The sequence below is a fragment of the Neolamprologus brichardi genome, chromosome 2 (genome assembly GCF_056152115.1).
Source record: "Neolamprologus brichardi isolate AB-2024 chromosome 2, ASM5615211v1, whole genome shotgun sequence".
Lineage (NCBI taxonomy): Eukaryota > Metazoa > Chordata > Actinopteri > Cichliformes > Cichlidae > Neolamprologus > Neolamprologus brichardi.
This window is the reverse complement of record NC_142105.1, coordinates 9,636,668-9,653,968: the sequence shown is the minus strand read 5'-3', so window position 1 is coordinate 9,653,968 and position 17,301 is coordinate 9,636,668. Positions and strand designations below refer to the sequence as shown.

General features: G+C 41.8%; 1 protein-coding gene and 1 non-coding gene across 2 annotated transcripts; one reads left to right on the top strand and one right to left on the bottom strand.

Moving 5' to 3' along the window:
• Nucleotides 1–286: 286 nt before the first annotated feature.
• LOC148106070 (uncharacterized) lies at nt 287–16,979 on the bottom strand. The gene is made up of 4 exons (XM_087830252.1): nt 16,836–16,979; nt 2,608–2,672; nt 891–999; nt 287–758 (listed from the first exon to the last, which is right to left on the bottom strand). Exons 1-4 carry the CDS (start codon nt 16,977–16,979, stop codon nt 447–449), a joined length of 630 nt encoding a protein of 209 aa, XP_087686378.1. The 3' UTR covers nt 287–446.
• On the top strand, nt 15,011–15,082 carry trnak-cuu (transfer RNA lysine (anticodon CUU)). The gene has a single exon. It is a non-coding gene; the product is annotated as a tRNA-Lys (tRNA).
• Nucleotides 16,980–17,301: the final 322 nt, after the last annotated feature.

Below are 17,301 nucleotides of genomic sequence, written 5' to 3'. Positions count from 1 at the left end.
AATCTTTACATATATTCAACTGCATTTTAAGTGCAGGAAGACAAGATACAGAATGTCATGTTAAACTGAAATGATTAGAACTGGAAAGTGTTGTGATTCCAACATTTTTAACATTAACATGGCTTAATTTAAACTTGATTGGGCTACAATGAAAAGCCCACAATACAGCCCAGCAAACAGCAGGTAGAAATTACTTTAGTGTCATTTTTGTCCATATTTAGAAAAATAACCTTTGCTTCAAAACTTCAACTGAAGTCCAAAGTTAGGAGCAGTCTTTTTTCAGTGTAGTTGGATGTTGGTAAAGGTTCAAGAACAAAGAACGCAGAAAAGTGAAAGGCCTTGCAGAAGTTCTTGTGGCAATTCAAACACAACAGTTTATGAAGTGCAAGGAGAAGGGTTCGAGAACCTTAAAGTTCAGTGTCCTCTATAGTTCAGTGCAGGCTGTTTCACTCAAGCAGTTTGTTTTTCAGAACCTGTACCTTCATGGATAGGTTGTTCCCATCCAACTCCAGCACCTTCTGAAGAAATTCAAATGTGTATTTCAGGTGCTTTGGGTAGCTCAGATTTAGACTGTAGATTAGTCCAAGCAGGAGGGCACACCCCTTTGCCACATCACTAAGAGCTTGCAGCACAGTGCATCCTTCTATGATGACACCAATGTCCTCAGGAGTATCTGCAGAGTCTGCTCCTTCATGTCTGACAACATAGACTCCCAAAGTCAGCTGCTCCGTTTCTCTGCTTGCTCCAAGATCCACATCCTTAAAATAAAAAGAAAAGAAAAAGATAAGTTAATTGCATACATATACATATGGACAAGTAAGTCCGCCTTCCATTTCCAATCCTAAATTAAAAAAAGGAAAATAACTGATTGTTTTCCTTTTTTAACTTACCAAGAATTCCTTGAACAGGTCATCTGGCTTTTCATTTAAGTAGACGCAGACAGCTTTCAGAATGCATTCCCGTCGAACATCAACGCTGGGATTCTGGTGGAGATAAGAACTCAATACGAGAGAAGTTTCCTATTTTGGTTCCTTTCAACCTCTTTACAAAACAAAGTCAAAAATATTAACACATAATCCAGATAAGTGATTAAGCAATGTTTCATAACTCACATCAGTGACGTGCAGTGAGGTTCATGGTTGGTAAGGCACTGACTCCTCTGAGTCAGATAAACAAATATATGAACCCAAACCCAGCTTTACAATTTTGATATTACGTGAAAGCTTTCATTTTTGCATCCGAAGCTTCTCAGATGAGAGGTGAAACATCTTCAAGCAACTTGAAGAAGTCCAGACGCTTAACAATAAGAGTTACAATAAAACATCATAATAGTATACAGCAAATTAAACTTCGCAAATGTGCTATTTAGACCAAACCAGCAGTTATTTATCTTGTTGAATTGATGATAGGTTTGACATTAATGGAAGTAATAGTCTCAACTAAATTATCATATTTATTTTTTTTAGAGGTTTGAAAGCAGTCTATCATTTTAATCACATAGGACGTGTGTTATTACAATATTGATAAGCGATGCAATAAGTGCCCAGCCCTACAGAAGATGCATTAAAATTTATTTAGGTTTGGAATGACTTGGAAGCAATTATAGAAAAATCATTAATTTTACATCAATTTATTGATTTATAAATAGGAGATGCCTTGAAATAAAATTGGTGCGTCTCATTGCTTAGGACTGATTTGGTGTCAATTTGTCCAAAGACCACCACAGGATCCATGCACAACTATCATGCCCTTTTTATATCTGATGCCATTGACAGTGACACTTTGGGCCAGGTTTATTTCAGAGATTTCTGGGTGCTTCTGTACAAGCGAGTTCACAACATCATCATGAAGGATATCAATTGAGACTCTTGAGGTTTGCAAAACTTCCAATGAAGACTTCTCATTGTCAGGGCGAAGCAAATTATAAGCAACCATTAGCTGATGCTTGTTTGCCAGCGTAAATGTTACATTTCTGAAATTATGTATGTGCCTAACAACCTGCTTAAAAAAGCTATGTTTGGCCTCGAACCGCATAGTCCATAATGATACAAGAGGACCAAAACATTTAATCATTTCAGGATAGTGCTCCAGAAAATGATGTTTTGGCAACAACCTTTGATCAGGAAAGAGTGCTTGGTAGCATTTACGATGATCTGAGATTGTGCATTCCAGATATGCAATAGATTCTAAAGTATGAACATTTGCCACAACCAAATCTGCAATATCTTTCAAATACAATATCACCTGCCATGCAGGTTCATCAATAGGAACAAGTTTTCCAACAATTAGTGGAAGTAACCAAAGAAGGCACCAATTTTCATGTGCATTCCCACCAATTGTGTGCTTCTGCTGCAGGTTTTTGGGTAACACATGAGGACGGTTAGTTTTATCCCCACATTTGTAGGGAAAAGACAGTATGAGATTATTCAGATGTTGAAGAGTAAATAACTTTTTAGATATTAGCACTGCAATGCACTTTGCCAGTTCAACGGGAACTATGTCTTCAAATAGATCATGGACAATGTCAGGTGGGTATCCACTTATCACATTAAAGTGAGATAAGCTCTTAGTTAAAACACATCCTGTCCTTACACCAAAGCAGCTTACCCCTTTTTCCTCACAGGTTTTAATGTGCAACTGATGAACCTCCTTGGTCCTGCGGTCAAAGGCTCCTGATTTCACCTCGAGCTGCTGGATGTCTGAAAGCTGAGCTGTACAAAAGCAGCAAAAATATTTTCCTGAGAAACTCTCAATAAATCCAGCTAGGCCATGAGCCCCAAGTTTATCAGCTATAATGCACTGAACGGTCCCTTTAATGAATGATCCAAGCTGTGGAATAAAAACCCCTTCCTGCTCTAAAGTTACTAGGTCATGCAACAGTGGCTCAAAAAGTTTTTGATAGCCGTATTCTTTGACAAAATTCACTTTGCAAAATCCAAGTTTATACTCAACAGGTTCCAGAACTTCAAAATATTCTTTATAATATTGCTTACGCTTAAATGAGGTGGAAAGTGGACCACCCTTCGCTATAGCTTTCACCACAGGATTATTTGCATTAATGGCAAGGTTAACTTCATTAATTATTTGAAAGTCAGCCTGAACTTTGTGCCTCCTGAATACCTCAACAGCGGTTGTGTTTGAAACGGGCAGTACAGCGGAAGTAAAAATGATGTGTAATTCTTCCAACAATTCATCAATGGCAGAGCTGGGTACATGTGAAAAAATCTCTAATTTGAGCAAGACAGCAGCAAATTTCCTAATTATGGTTTCCTGCAAGTTCTTATTTTCAGCTTCAACAAAACTAGGACCACTGGAGTTAGAGTGATTTTCTCTATCATCTGTTAAGTGTTCCTCAGATAGCTGATCTTCATTTACAAACCCTTTCAAAACTTCAGGTTTAAAGTCTTTTTCTGTGCAATTTCCATGTTTTCTATTCTTATGCGATTTGAAAGTACCATATATATTAGTTTGAAATGAACAGTTTTGAAAGATACAAGTGACTGTCTCAAAACACTTAAGATGGTTGTTAATATGGGAGAAATACGCTTTAACTGATATCAGTTCACTTCCAGGACACAAGGAACATGTAAAGATAACTGGTTCTCCTGATCTACTTGAAGAATCAATATGACATCGACTCAAATGTGTTTTGAGAGCATTCCATGTTTTAAATGAACAAGGGCATTCATAGTATGTGCATGGATATGAGTGTCTTTGACCACAATGGCCATGCTTTAATTTGTAATGCTTTAGTAATTGGTACCTTGTCAAAACACTTTCAGCACACTGTCTGCACTTCCACATTTAAAACCTAGAAAAAAATGAAAGAAGTTTGTTAATCATCATCAATAACTGTTACAATAATACTTACAACCACATCTGAGCCACTTGTGTTGCATCTATTGAGAGACAGAACTAGCTAACCAACCTAAAATGAAAAGGGAACACACAAATTGTTACTTTGATAACCAATGGAAACTGATACAAGGAGTTAAATGCATTATATATATAACAGTATTACACATTATTCTGCACTTCAATGACAACAGATGAACGCATGTCTTATACTTTACAAATCAAAGTGTTAATCGCTTAAATCCCTGCGTTTGACACTAAACCAGAAATCAACATGGAGTCGAATTCTTTCAAACAATGTAGCAACTTAATTGATGCATGTTTCTAAAATTAACTACACATGCATTTCATTCTTCAAACTACAGGATCGCTGGCGCTCCCGGTGGTCATTACTGATGTCAGGGAGCAGGTGCGGTAGATGTTGGGAGTAATTTTAAAACTGTCGGTCTCAGTAGGAAAGTCTAACCTTAACAGGAATCGCAAAAGATTTTGGAAAATTACACCGAAGCGGGTTCAACAATATTTGTCAAATGTCTTCATACTTCTAACACTTCTTAAGCTAAAGTGTTAAAAAATTTACCAGGCATCATTTGTTTAAAAAAAATGCAAAAGTATTCCCGAAAGTGTCAGAAGTTTATCAGTTAGTATAGATTAATCAAATTTGTCATACTTAAATTGTTATACTTACCAAATAATCCTCAGATGGCGATAGATTCTATCCAGGATACTAAGCACATGCAAGTCTCAGTTGAAAATGGCGGATGATCAAACTTCCACACTGCACATGTGCAAACTCAGAAGTACGGAGAGCCTATTAGGACAATCCTCTTTAAATTAAAGTGCTCTTCATTTTAAATGAACTTTTTACGTTGGATTTAATTTACTGCAATTTGTTGTATTGAAATATTGTGTTGTTAATTAAATTCAAAACAACATACTTGTGTTTAAAGTTAAAAACCAATTGGTGGCATTAGTTTTAACATAAAACATTTACATAATGCTACCAACATCAGTGTGTCATTTCTTAGAGTGCAAAAGTAAACGTCTCATAAGACAGTAAATCTCATTTATTTGTTTTTAGGGAGGTGTACTGTATACACTTTCATAGTTTAAATTTACAATTAAAGGCTAAATGTTTGGTGGCATCTGTTTCTGTCTCTGTTCTGGTGTAATGATTGGGCACCAGAAGAATCGCCCTCAAACCCCTGCTGAAATATTTATTTATTTATTTTACTTTAAGGCCTCAATAATGGACAAACTAAGCCATTAATCTGGACATTTTTAGCTGTGCGGACAAACAAGCAGCTGTGGGATCCTTCAAACGGAGAAAGAAAATCATTTTACTTACAAAATGAAACTTTTGGATGAGATGAACCCAATATGTGATGTGGATGAGCGTGTGAATGCATGGAGCCAGAAGAAGAGGAGGAGGACAGCAGGGGTTAGGGTTGAAGCAGGAAGAGTGTCGATATCACAGCAGCAATTACTGCTTTATAAATGGGCCCAGTGTCGCTGTGAATGAGCAGCTCCATCAATCTGACCTGACAGCGCGCTCCTTAGCCCGTCACTCCCGCTTCTGCCCGCAATCTGTAGATTTCAACTTAGCCCATAAATTGATAATCTGATTCAGACTTAACCTGGTTAGCTGCTGAATGTGCTGGAGGAGGAGGATGCAGCAGCAGCAGACTGCCTGCTCAGCTCCATCACATCAGGCCAGCACTCACCACTAAACAAACACAAATACACAAACCCTTCAGACACGTACAGCCTGAGAATTTTAGTCTGTAAGTTTTGGGCAAGATAGCAGCAGAGAACATTCATCACAGCAGCTATGACAATGATATTCAGATAGAACTTTCAGGGCAGGAGAAGGGCTGGAGGTGGGTTGCAAAGCAGCTTACACAGCATAGGTGAACAGGCCAAAAAGTGTTTTAATGCTGGAATATAAATACTTCATCTCCCTTTTCTCCACTTTTTAGAGGCTGGAAATTTTTACATGTTTAATAAAGACCATGGTTGAAAGTAATCGGACACGCCAACATCGGAGCTAGTTATCTCAAAAGAGTAACTTAATGTGCTCATATCATAACAGTGGTAACACACCATAACTTGACTCATTCACTCACTCAGTCTATAAGGATACAAAGTCTTACTTCTTCCCATTCAGAAACATCCTGGTCAACACATCCATCCATCCAGCTTACAGTTTCTGCTCTTCGAACATGATCGTTTTCAGTACGCTTTCTGATTTCATAAATCCGTAATCTCTAATGGTGGATAATCATGTTAAACACGGTCACAGTTTCCAATAATGAGGTCAGGCTTATGTACAATTCAATTCAGTTCAATTTTATTTATATAGGTCCAAATCACAATAACAGTCGCCTCAAGGTGATTTATATTGTAAGGTAGACCCTACAATTATACATACAGAGAAAAACCCAACAATCAATGACCCCCTATGAGCAAGCATTTTGGTGACAGTGGGGAAGAAAAACTCCCTTTTAACAGGAAGAAACCTCCAGCAGAACCAGGTTCAGGAAGGGGCGGGGCCATCTGCCGAAACCGGTTGGGGAGAGAGAAGGAAGACAGGATGAAAGACATACAAGAAAACCCTGTGAGCTGAGAGGTCAACGTGCAGACTGCTCTGAACACCCAGTTTCAGTCTTCTTAGCGCCATATGATGTCATAAAGAGACAAGATCATATATTAAACCACAAGTTTACAGACAACAGTATCATTATTTCAGGGCTTTATGCTCACTTTACGCATCGATCCTACCCTCACCTGTGGCCACGAGCTCTGGGTAGTGACTGAAAGAATGAGATCACGGCTAACATATGGATTATCTGGGTAAGGGACGGCGTGAGGAGGCTGAGTCAAGCTGCTGCTCCTCCATCTCGAAATAAGCAAGTTGAGGTGTGTCAAGCATCTGCCAAAAACGTGGGATGTTTTGGGCTTGTCGACTGGTTTCTAAAGTGTGAAAGAATGATCCGGAATTGTGTTCTGGCACCTTTGGTTAATCACAGGCAGATTAATGCGTAATACTGTCAAATTAGTTCATTTTTAATGTGTTGCAGCCTGGCGTTCCTTACAGCTGATGGCATGGAGATACGTGCTCAGTAATAAGAAAGGAATAACCTCCCACACCTGCAACACATCCTCTTTTCCTCTTTGCCCCTGCGATGCGTTCATGGCGCAGTCTTCAGAAACTAACCAGCACTATAGAAGAGGAACAAGCAAAAATGTGTTCTTTTCTGTGATGAAGTTAACTATGCTGCACTCATGCAGAGCAGCTGTAGTGTTCATGGTCAGAATTAGGTAACATCAAGGGTAGCAGTTAATGCTGATTCACTCAACAAATTCCACCTTTCATACCAGCTTTGTAGTGTCTTGGGGTTGGAAACTGGCTGTAACAGCTTATGTAACATTTGGCTAAAATTGCAAATGGCAGACAATATTGGTTTCCCCTCACCTGCCAAATACCATCTGCTGCTGCTTGTATTTGGGCGGTACTGGAAACAATATCTGGATAACGCTTAGACTCCCGCCCCATTCAGCTTGGGCTGGACTGGATTATCCAGCAACAGTGAGACAATAACATACCTCTCTGTTATGAGGACACCTCTAGATCTCGATGAAACCAAAGTTCAGTTACAGTTTGACCTTTAACAGCCTCTGAATCGGTCGTTCAAGGAAAAACAGTCAAAGAAATCAAAGTACCTGCAGTTGATAGCCAGAGGTGGCAGAAATGCCCACTCACTGAGGTCAAAAACAGAATTCTGATGTTTGATGCTCTTTTTGGGAGTAGATCTGAAGACTGTAGCATACTGAGCATTATTTAGACACACACACTCTCTCTCACACACACAGGGAGACGAGTGTTCATTCTGCAGCTGAATGGGGAGCTCCTATTCAGTATTGATCCTGAGCACTCTCATCCTAAACTGAATGAATGGCGCTTTAAGGATCAACAGCCAATGGGATCGCTGGGTAATTGAATCTTTAAAAAACACACATGAAGAGCCCAGAGGTGAATTCGCTTTCAGAGTCTGCTGCTGAATTACACCTTTTTAGTGTGTGTGTGTGTGTGTGTGTGTGTTCGAACAAGTAACAGTGCGTGCCACTGTTCTTTTATAAAGCAGGCATTTGTGACAAAGAAACCTCTTCAAGAGCGACACGTTGCTGTTTGTGCATTTAAACTGTTTTTCCCCTCACAGTTTCATTGTAAGCGTCCTCTGGATATTTCTGTACTTACGACACATTTCCATGACCAAACAAGCTCTTTTGAGAACTACCTGCTCTGCAAACATGAGATGGTTTCAAAGAAAGTAAAACATCCAGCAGGTGAACACACAGGTGTTTTTTACATGAGTTTGTGGGGACCAAAATGGAGGTAAAAGGGATGACGGGGACAATGAGCATTTCCAATAAGATGACAAACAACAAATAACAAGGAGGGATGATCTGACAGACGCCTCAGGTGCAGCTCACTTGTAGCATGAATGGTCTCATTACAGCGTCCACACCAGAATTAAAATCCAAAATCAATGCCGGAATTAAAAGTAAGAAGGAGGATGGACTTAAAATTAAAAGCCCAAAAGTCTGCTTGCTTCCTGTTTTATTTGACCAAGTTTCACCGCCCCCTCACCCCCCAACAGCCTCTGCCTGAGCCTGGTGCCGCCGGAGGTTTCTTCCTGTTAAAAATTAGTTTTTCCTTCCCACTGTCACCAAGTGTTTCTTCTATATACTGACACAAAGTAGCAGTTTAATGCAGAAAAATAAAGTACTAGAAACATACCAGAAGAAGACACTACTGATAATACTGAAAGTGGACTAATGAATGATTGATCCCTTGGGTTGCAGAGATAATCCATCAGTTCACATTTTAGGTTATCAACTCAAATTTCCCCTTATTAACTCAAAATCAAACCTGTAAGACCCAAACCATCAAAAAATAGCCGGAAAATTGATCTATTTTATTTTTTTTAACTGAGATGTTTAATAACCCTTATAACAAAATCCACTTTTTTTTTGCTATATCATGTTGTGTAGGATATATTTTTATTACATATTTATTATATATTTTTTGTACTGCATTTGATACATTGGGCGTTTTTGGCAACTTTTTGTTAACAACTTTTTTGTTGTTACAGACAAAAAAAAAAGAGTTTTGTCCACAACATTTTGAAATTATGGCAAGTATTGATCATGAGCTTAAGTAATCTCTGTCTCCTTCCAAGGATCCACCTTTTTGGTCAGCATACGTTAGCATTGCCTAACGTATGTCCATCCATCGTTGGTACCATGTTCAAGGCTTCTTGTATTGTGTGTTTGATTTTATTTCTTGTGTTTCCTTGTTTTGAGACCTGCTCTTCCCCCGCGTCACCTGTGTTTTCACTTTTCCATCTTTGTTTCCTTCCTCTTTTCTTTGCCTTCATTTCCATGTGTTTCCTGTGCTGTTTACCTGTATTTTAAGTGTTAATCATTTACCAAAAACACTTGAATTTGAATGTATTAGTACTGTTTCTGTTATAAAACCTTTATCAAGACATGTTCTTTCAGTCTGAAAGGGTTAAAAGAGAATCTATTCAGCTACACGTTTCTTCTCCAGGGCCGTTCTCTTCTGAAAGTAAGAATTTGGTCATTGGTGATGGAAGTTTGTTTTGTTTTTTTAAATGAAAATATTTCCCTGATAAGACAATCGGCAGCAACCTTGGACGGATATTTGCAGACATTTGTTTTCCTATGAAGTCTGAACCAGAAATATTGGCCGCCATATTTTTCAGGGACATACGGAGTTCTGTTTTTCTTCACCCACTCAAACCCATTTATCACCTGTATGAACTGGGCTGAATGGACAAACACAGCGGTGTTCATTTAACCCCACCGTGCAGGTTAGGTATGAACATAGCCTAAAACTCAATAAAAATGTCCCAGCATGCTCCACTCTGACCTCCTGGATGGTGCGAGCAGAATCTGTGCTGTCTGGCATCGAGGAAGTGAATTAACAGCAACAGTCAGACAGCAGCTGCTTCTCCCCAGCGCCGAGACCTTATGAATATCCGTCCATACATATGTATGCCCTCAGATTACCACCTCTGCACCACTCCAGATGCTGCTGCCACCAGAATCACATGCAACATGATCAGCTGTGTGAATTTGTCTTAGCGCACGTCGGGTATTCGCACTCCGCCTTGTTCTGCTTCACATTACATGGCAGCCGAGCGGAGCATGCATCAAATGACTGACAGCGTGTGAGGAGCAGCCCTCTCCAGCCAGGAGCCCCGCTGCTGCCAGGACACTGTTAGCATCCAGCTGAGCCACAGGATGCCGACTGCTGGCCCTGACACAAATATGCTTTTACACAGAGATCACAGGAGGAGGAGGAGGAAGTCGCAGAAACACCGTCAGAAAGCCATTTCATCACTTCAGCATTACAGGATCATTTGAGAGGATTCCTGGAATATCTGCATGCAATTTGGCTTCAGTTTGATTCTTAAAATATTTATTAAAAAGACAAATTAAAAAAAAAATTTCTTCAAGTAAGTGTCTTTGGAAGACGCTGTGGATTGGAAGGCTTCCTTTGTATAAATGTTTTACAAATCAAAATATTAAAGTGAAGACAAATGGGGTCTCCAGCCTCCAGAAAAACTGAAACCCTTGTGTTGCTCTTTTTTTAATAAAGTGAAATATTTGGGGGTAAATGAGTAGAATTCACAGAAGCAACTTAACTGGACTATCAAATTCTCATTACTGCTCCATTTCCTCATGAACGAAGCTGCCAGGTTTATCATTTCAAAGCTTTTTCCAGAAAACGTCTTTAAAGTTTCACATCAGCAGATCTTACTAATAGTTTGACAAATCTCTGCCCATCCGTCTGTTCATCACCTAACTCGACAGCTGTTTCTGATCCTCTTCAAACTTGGCAGGTGTGTTGCTGTTTGTCAGTGTTTCCCACTGAGTGGCTGCTGCTGACCACACTCTGTGTGTAGAAGGAGCAAATGTCCGTGCTGGCACGTTGGTTTGACGGGTGTGGTGAGGACGACAATGCCTTTTCCAACCTAAACCTAAACAGTGACGCCAAATACCAAATTTGGGCTGTTTAGAAAATAACAGCAACTATAGGAGTGTGAAATTACTACTTAATGGCAATTACAGTTAAAGTAATAACAGGCCAAAGCCCCACCTTCCTCTGGGTGCATGGTTTACGTCTGATTCCTGGCAGTTTGTGACCGTGTGTTTAATCACAGGGATGAAAACCACTGGGATGATTCCAGGAGTTTTCAGGGAGATCAAGCTCCTTAATCTGCTGGTTGTGCTGGTTTTATGAGGTGGTGTAATGTCCAGCACCCCCACAGCACACCCCAACCAGTTATTATAAAGGGAGAAATGATCTATATGACCAACTGGTTTAGGTATCAGGATGAAAACGTGTTTATTTCTGCTGGGAGTCTATAGGCACTGACTCACTGCTGGAGGGAGCCTCTAGTGGACATTATAGGCACTGCACTTCCATGTTGTTCTAAAACACTCGGCCTTTAAAAAATTCTGTGACTCAGAAGGACTAAAATAATAGATTTTCCTACCTTTTTTTTGTCTTAGTTTCCTGTGAGACGTCAGTCGTCGTTCTGGGATGAGAGGTTCTCGAGAAAACTGCAGGCAGGCCACTGTGCACAGCCACATTATCAACAAACACAATCCCACACACACATGCAGTCAGTGTGGCCTTTGCTGTCCTCTGTTCAAATCTGCAATCTGGGTGCCTGGATGTGGTGCGTTTAGGGGCTATTTTTAAATTGGAGCTACAACAGAACAACCTTGAAAAAAAGTTCTGTGCAAATGTTTCAATGAGCTCACAGGTTTAATAATGATTCCTAACATTATATCGAACATGGCTCCAAACATGCACACACACACACCGTGGAGACAGAGGGCCCCAGCTGGTCGTCCTGTCGTCTACAGAGAGAGGTCTACGAGTGGAAAACAGACGGCCGGTCGAGCGGAGGGGGAAACAGAGGGAGACACCCTCCGGTGCAGCGACCGCTCTTCGCTCCTCCATCCCACCTTCACCTCAGCCGTGTGTTCCTTGCGTTTCCGGCGTGATGATGGCAGAGGCTCGGGGCCGGCGGCTGATGGCCGGTTGGAGGATTAATCGCCGTCGGATGGCGAGGCATCTGCTGCTTGCTAGCCACCAACTGCTGCAGAAACATGATTAAATGGTCTCTTCTAGCTAACATGTGGAGCCGCCATGGCTGCCTGCCTGTCTGTCCGACTGACTGTCTTACCCCTCCTCGTAACTTCCTGTCTGCCTTCGCTTAAACTTTGTTACACTCCGTGTTGCCTCTGTTTACTTTTTCTCATTGGCCCTGTGAAGCTGTCACATTAGCAGTCTGCTCTTCCTTCCTGCCTCCTTCACCACCCGATTTCCAGCTTTTGCTGCTCGTCTGTTTGTTCGACCACAATAAGATTTAATGTCTTATAAAGAGCTAAAATATATTTTGAAGGCAGGTGGATGTTGATACAGCGACCCACTGTCAATAAATTCCTCACACTATGCCGTTACACACCAAAGTTTATAGCTAAACAAACTCATTTGGCAGTCAGAGGTTGAAAGCTTTAAGGTCACATGAAATACTTTGAGAATAAAAGTCCACAATTGTCCTTTAAACAAGGGTTGACCAAGTCATCCTAACAAAACACACACTTACAAATCATTTCCTGTTCTTCTGATCTGCAGCCGTCCCCTTTTATCTAAGCACATTCTATTCGAATTGTTGTTTTATTCTACTCACACATGTAAGAGGGCATGTGATGGCTTCAGAATTCAGAGGTGGGGTATTTACTGATTTTATGTTTTAAAATAAACCAGACTTTCTTCCAGGAAACTGACGGTGCAGATAAACATGTTGAATGAGGAGAAAAATATGAGCTTTTCACGTCTGCAGGTGCAGGACATTTAGAAACAGGCCGTTCACTGGACTGTTCTCACGTCTTTATGGAGGAATCTGCGACATACAGGCAGCCAAAATAGAACTAAGAAGAAAGGACATTCAGAAAGGTAAGTAAGGACTTCCAGATTCAGCTCTCGGCCTCAGCCAGCGTCTGTGTTCAATCATAGCTGTGAGCAAAAAGCAGCACTCAGAGTCAAACATAGTCACTGTAGCTACAGGCAGAGAAAAAGATGAAAATAGACTTGAAATATTAATAATGTGTAGGTCGCGACTATCTGCAGAAAGCAGGACAGAAAAGCAACCATTACGTAGAGTATCAGCACAGGTGTGTCAGGTGAAGCACGTCTGCATCAGAAGTGCTTCAGACGGCCGAGTGAAAAATGTGAATGTAACGCATGAAGAGCTGCAGAGAGAGAGACATTAAGAAAACAGGCAGCAGCAGTATCACAGCAGACATCCATTAGATCAGCAAGAGCCAGAAACACAGCAAAGGCAGAGCGAGGAAAACGCATTCGAACAAGTAAAACCTACAAGAGCTGAGACAGAGCGAGGTGGGAGGAAGCAACGGGGACGGGCAACACGAAGTAAGGCAGCAAAGTAACTGCTGCTGCTCATCAGTTTGGGAACAGTTATAATGTCATTTCTTCTACAGTGAGAAAGATTGTTAATAGTGGAAAAGACAGTCACCAGTCCATCCAAGAGTGGGCATCTCAGCAAATTCACCCCACGCTCAGACTGTGCAGCTCCATCTCAGACTCTACAGGCACGTTAGAGGTCAAAGTTCACGGCTTGTTAATCTTTGTTGGCAAGACCAAAGCTAGGAAGTGTGTGCTGCAATGGTCCAGTCAAAGTCCAGACCTAAACCCGACTGAGATGCTGTAGTGGGACCTTCAGGGAGCTCTGCATGAATGAAGGTCAGTGAATCCCAATGAACTGAAGGACCGTTGTTAAGAAGAACGGGCCAAAATTCCTCCACAGTGACACAAAAGACTGAGTGCACATCGAAAACCATTATTTCAAGTTGCTCCTAGTAAAGGTGCTTTTACAAGCAGACTAGTCTATCATTTTCAGATGATGTCTGATCATAATTTCATATAAACATGAAAAATATCAAACAAGAATGAATACATAAACAAATAAATATGTCTCTGGTTTGGCTTTGTTCACGTCACACTGCGGGTGAAATCCTGCAGGTCCATTCATTTCTGCACACTCCTGAAAAATGCAGCGCCTTGGCTGCGTTCACCGGTCCGGCGTGTTCCATACAAATCTGTTTCCACGAGGCGTCCCCGCCTGCCAGCTCGTCTTAAAGCTCTGATAATCTAACGCCAGTGTGAACGCTGAAGTCTCTCTCGGCTCCCGCCGCCTGAGTGTAAAGGTCCGGGTCGTCCTCCGAACACAACATGTTTGCATTTGTTCTGAGTGGCCTGTTTCTGTTGTGTTCGCTCAGCTCTAAACTGTCAGCTGTTTCACCTGCAGAGAGTCTTTCTGTTCTTGGCAGCCGAGCGCGCTCACAGCCTGCGAGGAGTTTACAGCACGTCTGTCCTGATGTCCCGGTCAGAGGAGCTTTAACACATTACTTTCAGCTTTCAGTCAGACATGCAAAACCTGTTTTCGGGGTTGTTGAATAAGTTTTTTGTATCCTGAAACGTGGCAAAGAAAACTCAGGTGCTGTGAGTATTGGTAAAGTTTGATCATAAATATTTATTTTAGCTATGATTTTCATGCAAAGAGCACAAAATCTTCTCCAGAGAAGCTCAGCTGAATGTTGCTGTTAAACAAACTTTACAAACACAACTAGAGATCACTTTACGGCCTCAGTAACAGTCTCCTGAGGTCAAGGCAGAGCTCCGGTGAGGAAATATTAAATTTGTAAGAGATGAGAGAGGACAAGTGTCACCACTTCTTAAAATTACTGCAAATTTTACAAGATCATGAACCTCGAAGCACTCAGTGAGCTTCGTTAAAGAAAGGATTAAAGTGGTTTATTAAAGGACAAGTATTTTTCTTTTCCCTACTTTCTGTCATATGTGTCCTTCATCTTTTTCCTTGGCCCTCTTCCTCCCAATGTTGACAGGTGTTACTGTTCCTGTGAGGACCTGTGGGAGGCGTGTCTCTGCTCCTGCTCCCATTGGCACACCTGCTTCCCATCAGCTCGTCTTCCTTCCGCCTTTTAAAGATCGGCTCAGTTGTGCACTGACTCCCATATGGTCTAGCGGTTAGGATTCCTGGTTCTTACCCAGGCGGCCCAGGTTCAACTCCCGCTATGGGAACATGTCAAACAAATTTCCCAGAGGAACCCACCTGAGGGATTAATAAAGTTTTTATCTATCTATCTATCTCATCAGATCATTAAAGCTTCTCAAGTGGCAACAAGCACGGACTCAGGTGTGCGGTCTCGTTTGTTTGTTTCCTTGAGTATGTACCTCACTTCTACTCTGCCTCAGATCTCCCTCTGTGTGCCAGAAGCAAAAGCTCTCTCTCGCTTTTACCTGAGCTGAAAGTTTCACGTAGTTTTTTTTCCCCTTGGCTCAGTATGATGTCATGGGGAGAAGATACCCCTAACACAGCTCCGGCTGCAAATCTTGCATGGAAGTGTTCATGAGCAGACAAAACAAAAATAAATGTGTTCCACAAAGAAAAAACACTTTAATCAGTGGTGTTTACGTTCTCTGCTTCATCTTACACGAGCCTAACACCTGCTCAGGTGAGCAAGGACACCAAAACTTATCATAAAACTCTGTAAGACATTTGCGTATATCTGGGTCACAATAAGCTCTCCTCGGGGCCGCTCTCCTCACCACTGAGAGGACATAATGATGCAAACCTGTTCTCACTCTCCCTGATTGAGCAGCTGATCTACCCTGAAATCACAGGCACAGCAACAAAAAAGCTTTCCACAGATCATAGCCCCATTAAACAACCAAAAAAAATAAAAGCAGTTAATGCTGACCAAAACAACTTTTCAGTGTCGCTGGCAAAATTTACGGGAAGTTGATCATAAAACTCTCTGAGCGGTCTTCAATCAGACTTTTTACATCTGCTAAAATCACATGTTTAATCCTGAAGTCTGAGAGTGATCGAGGCATTCGTGACACCGCCATGTTAATACAAGAATAGTTTTTTAATGTCCCCGTTTGTCTTTAGTTCAAGTTCAAAGTTCAAGTTCAAGTTCAAATTTTATTCGCCACATGCAGTGGCAGGTTGCCCTGCAGTGGAATGAACCCGCCCCCCGACCTTACACACACAACACAGACATCACATGGGGATACAAGTCAGAGAACGGTTGCATTACAGAAAAACCACTGAAATGTACACTACAATGGGAAAGTACAAGAGGAAAAAAAGAGACCTCTACTCATGCTGGGCTATAGGAGGACAGCATGAGAACAGGAAACAAAAAAACTCCTCTGCACAGAAAGCACATAAATGTCCACAGTACAACATTATAGAGCACGTGACCAGCAACAGGGTTGGGTAGGGGATAAGGAGTAATCCCAGGCAACACAGCAGCCATCCTGCCACTGCGCCGTCTCTCTAGCGCAGGCCCAGACCGGCCTCGTGTTCCCAGGAGGCAACAAGCATCGAAGGCATTGGAAGGGGAGGGGGGATGTGTGAGTGCTTATCAGTGTAAGTGTATGTGTGTGCGTGTCCATAGTTCAGCTGAGACAGTGTCCTTCGCCCTGCCAGGCTAAGTAAACAGTCCTCCAGCCAACCCAGGTGGCCTTGCATAGAGTGGGAAGAACAGTCAACACACAGTCGTTATCAGGGAGTTTTTGTTCAGCTCCAGCCTTGAGCCCAAAGCTGGCGCCAAAGGGATATCTGCATTATGAAATATTGATGTTGATGTTGTTGATTTTTCTTTTATGCGAGCAGCTCATGAGAATTTCAAAGCTGTTCTTTAATAGTCCAACACTGGTCTCTCAATCTCCCGTTGGAGAGCCGTGAGCTTCTCCATGATGTTATCAAACTTGCGCTCCGTGGTGTTGTCATTCTTGTGCTCAGATAGCCGATTCTTAGACTCACGACTGCAGTGAGCTGCTTCACGATGTAATCCAGTGTACACTCAGAGGTGTTATTCTGAGTCTTCACAGCAGCCATAAGTGTCTCCAAGCTCTTATTCATGCTGCACTCAGTGAGCCCATTCTGAGAAGTCGTGCCTCGTCCCATCGTTTCAATCCCAGCGGGCAGCCTTTGGGGGGTTTGAACAGCCGGTTCCGCTTTCTTAATTCTCCGATAAGCCAGGGCCAAGCCAGCTCCGATCAGCAAGAACCCTGTTATCATGGTTCCGAATAGGTAGATATCTTCAGCGTCCTCGATCGACAGTCCCGCCAGGCACATGACCCTCCATTTCTGCCACCCGTCCATCGTGTATCTGGCAGAGAAAGTCCCTCCAGGGCACTCGGGCTCTCCCGAGCCCAGACTTCTCGTTGAGTAAAGGGTGTCAATAGCATTCAGAGACTAGTTGATCAAATCCATAATTCTCTTTTAG

Bases quoted from the DNA above. Each gene is read 5' to 3' on its own strand.
- LOC148106070 (XM_087830252.1), bottom strand. From the start codon at position 16,979: ATGGGACGAGGCACGACTTCTCAGAATGGGCTCACTGAGTGCAGCATG. The intron at 1,000-2,607 runs GTAAGCTGCTTT...TCTCGTATTGAG, and splicing joins AAACCTGTGAGGAAAAAGGG to TTCTTATCTCCACCAGAATC. The intron at 759-890 runs GTAAGTTAAAAA...TTTTATTTTAAG, and splicing joins ACCTGTTCAAGGAATTCTTG to GATGTGGATCTTGGAGCAAG.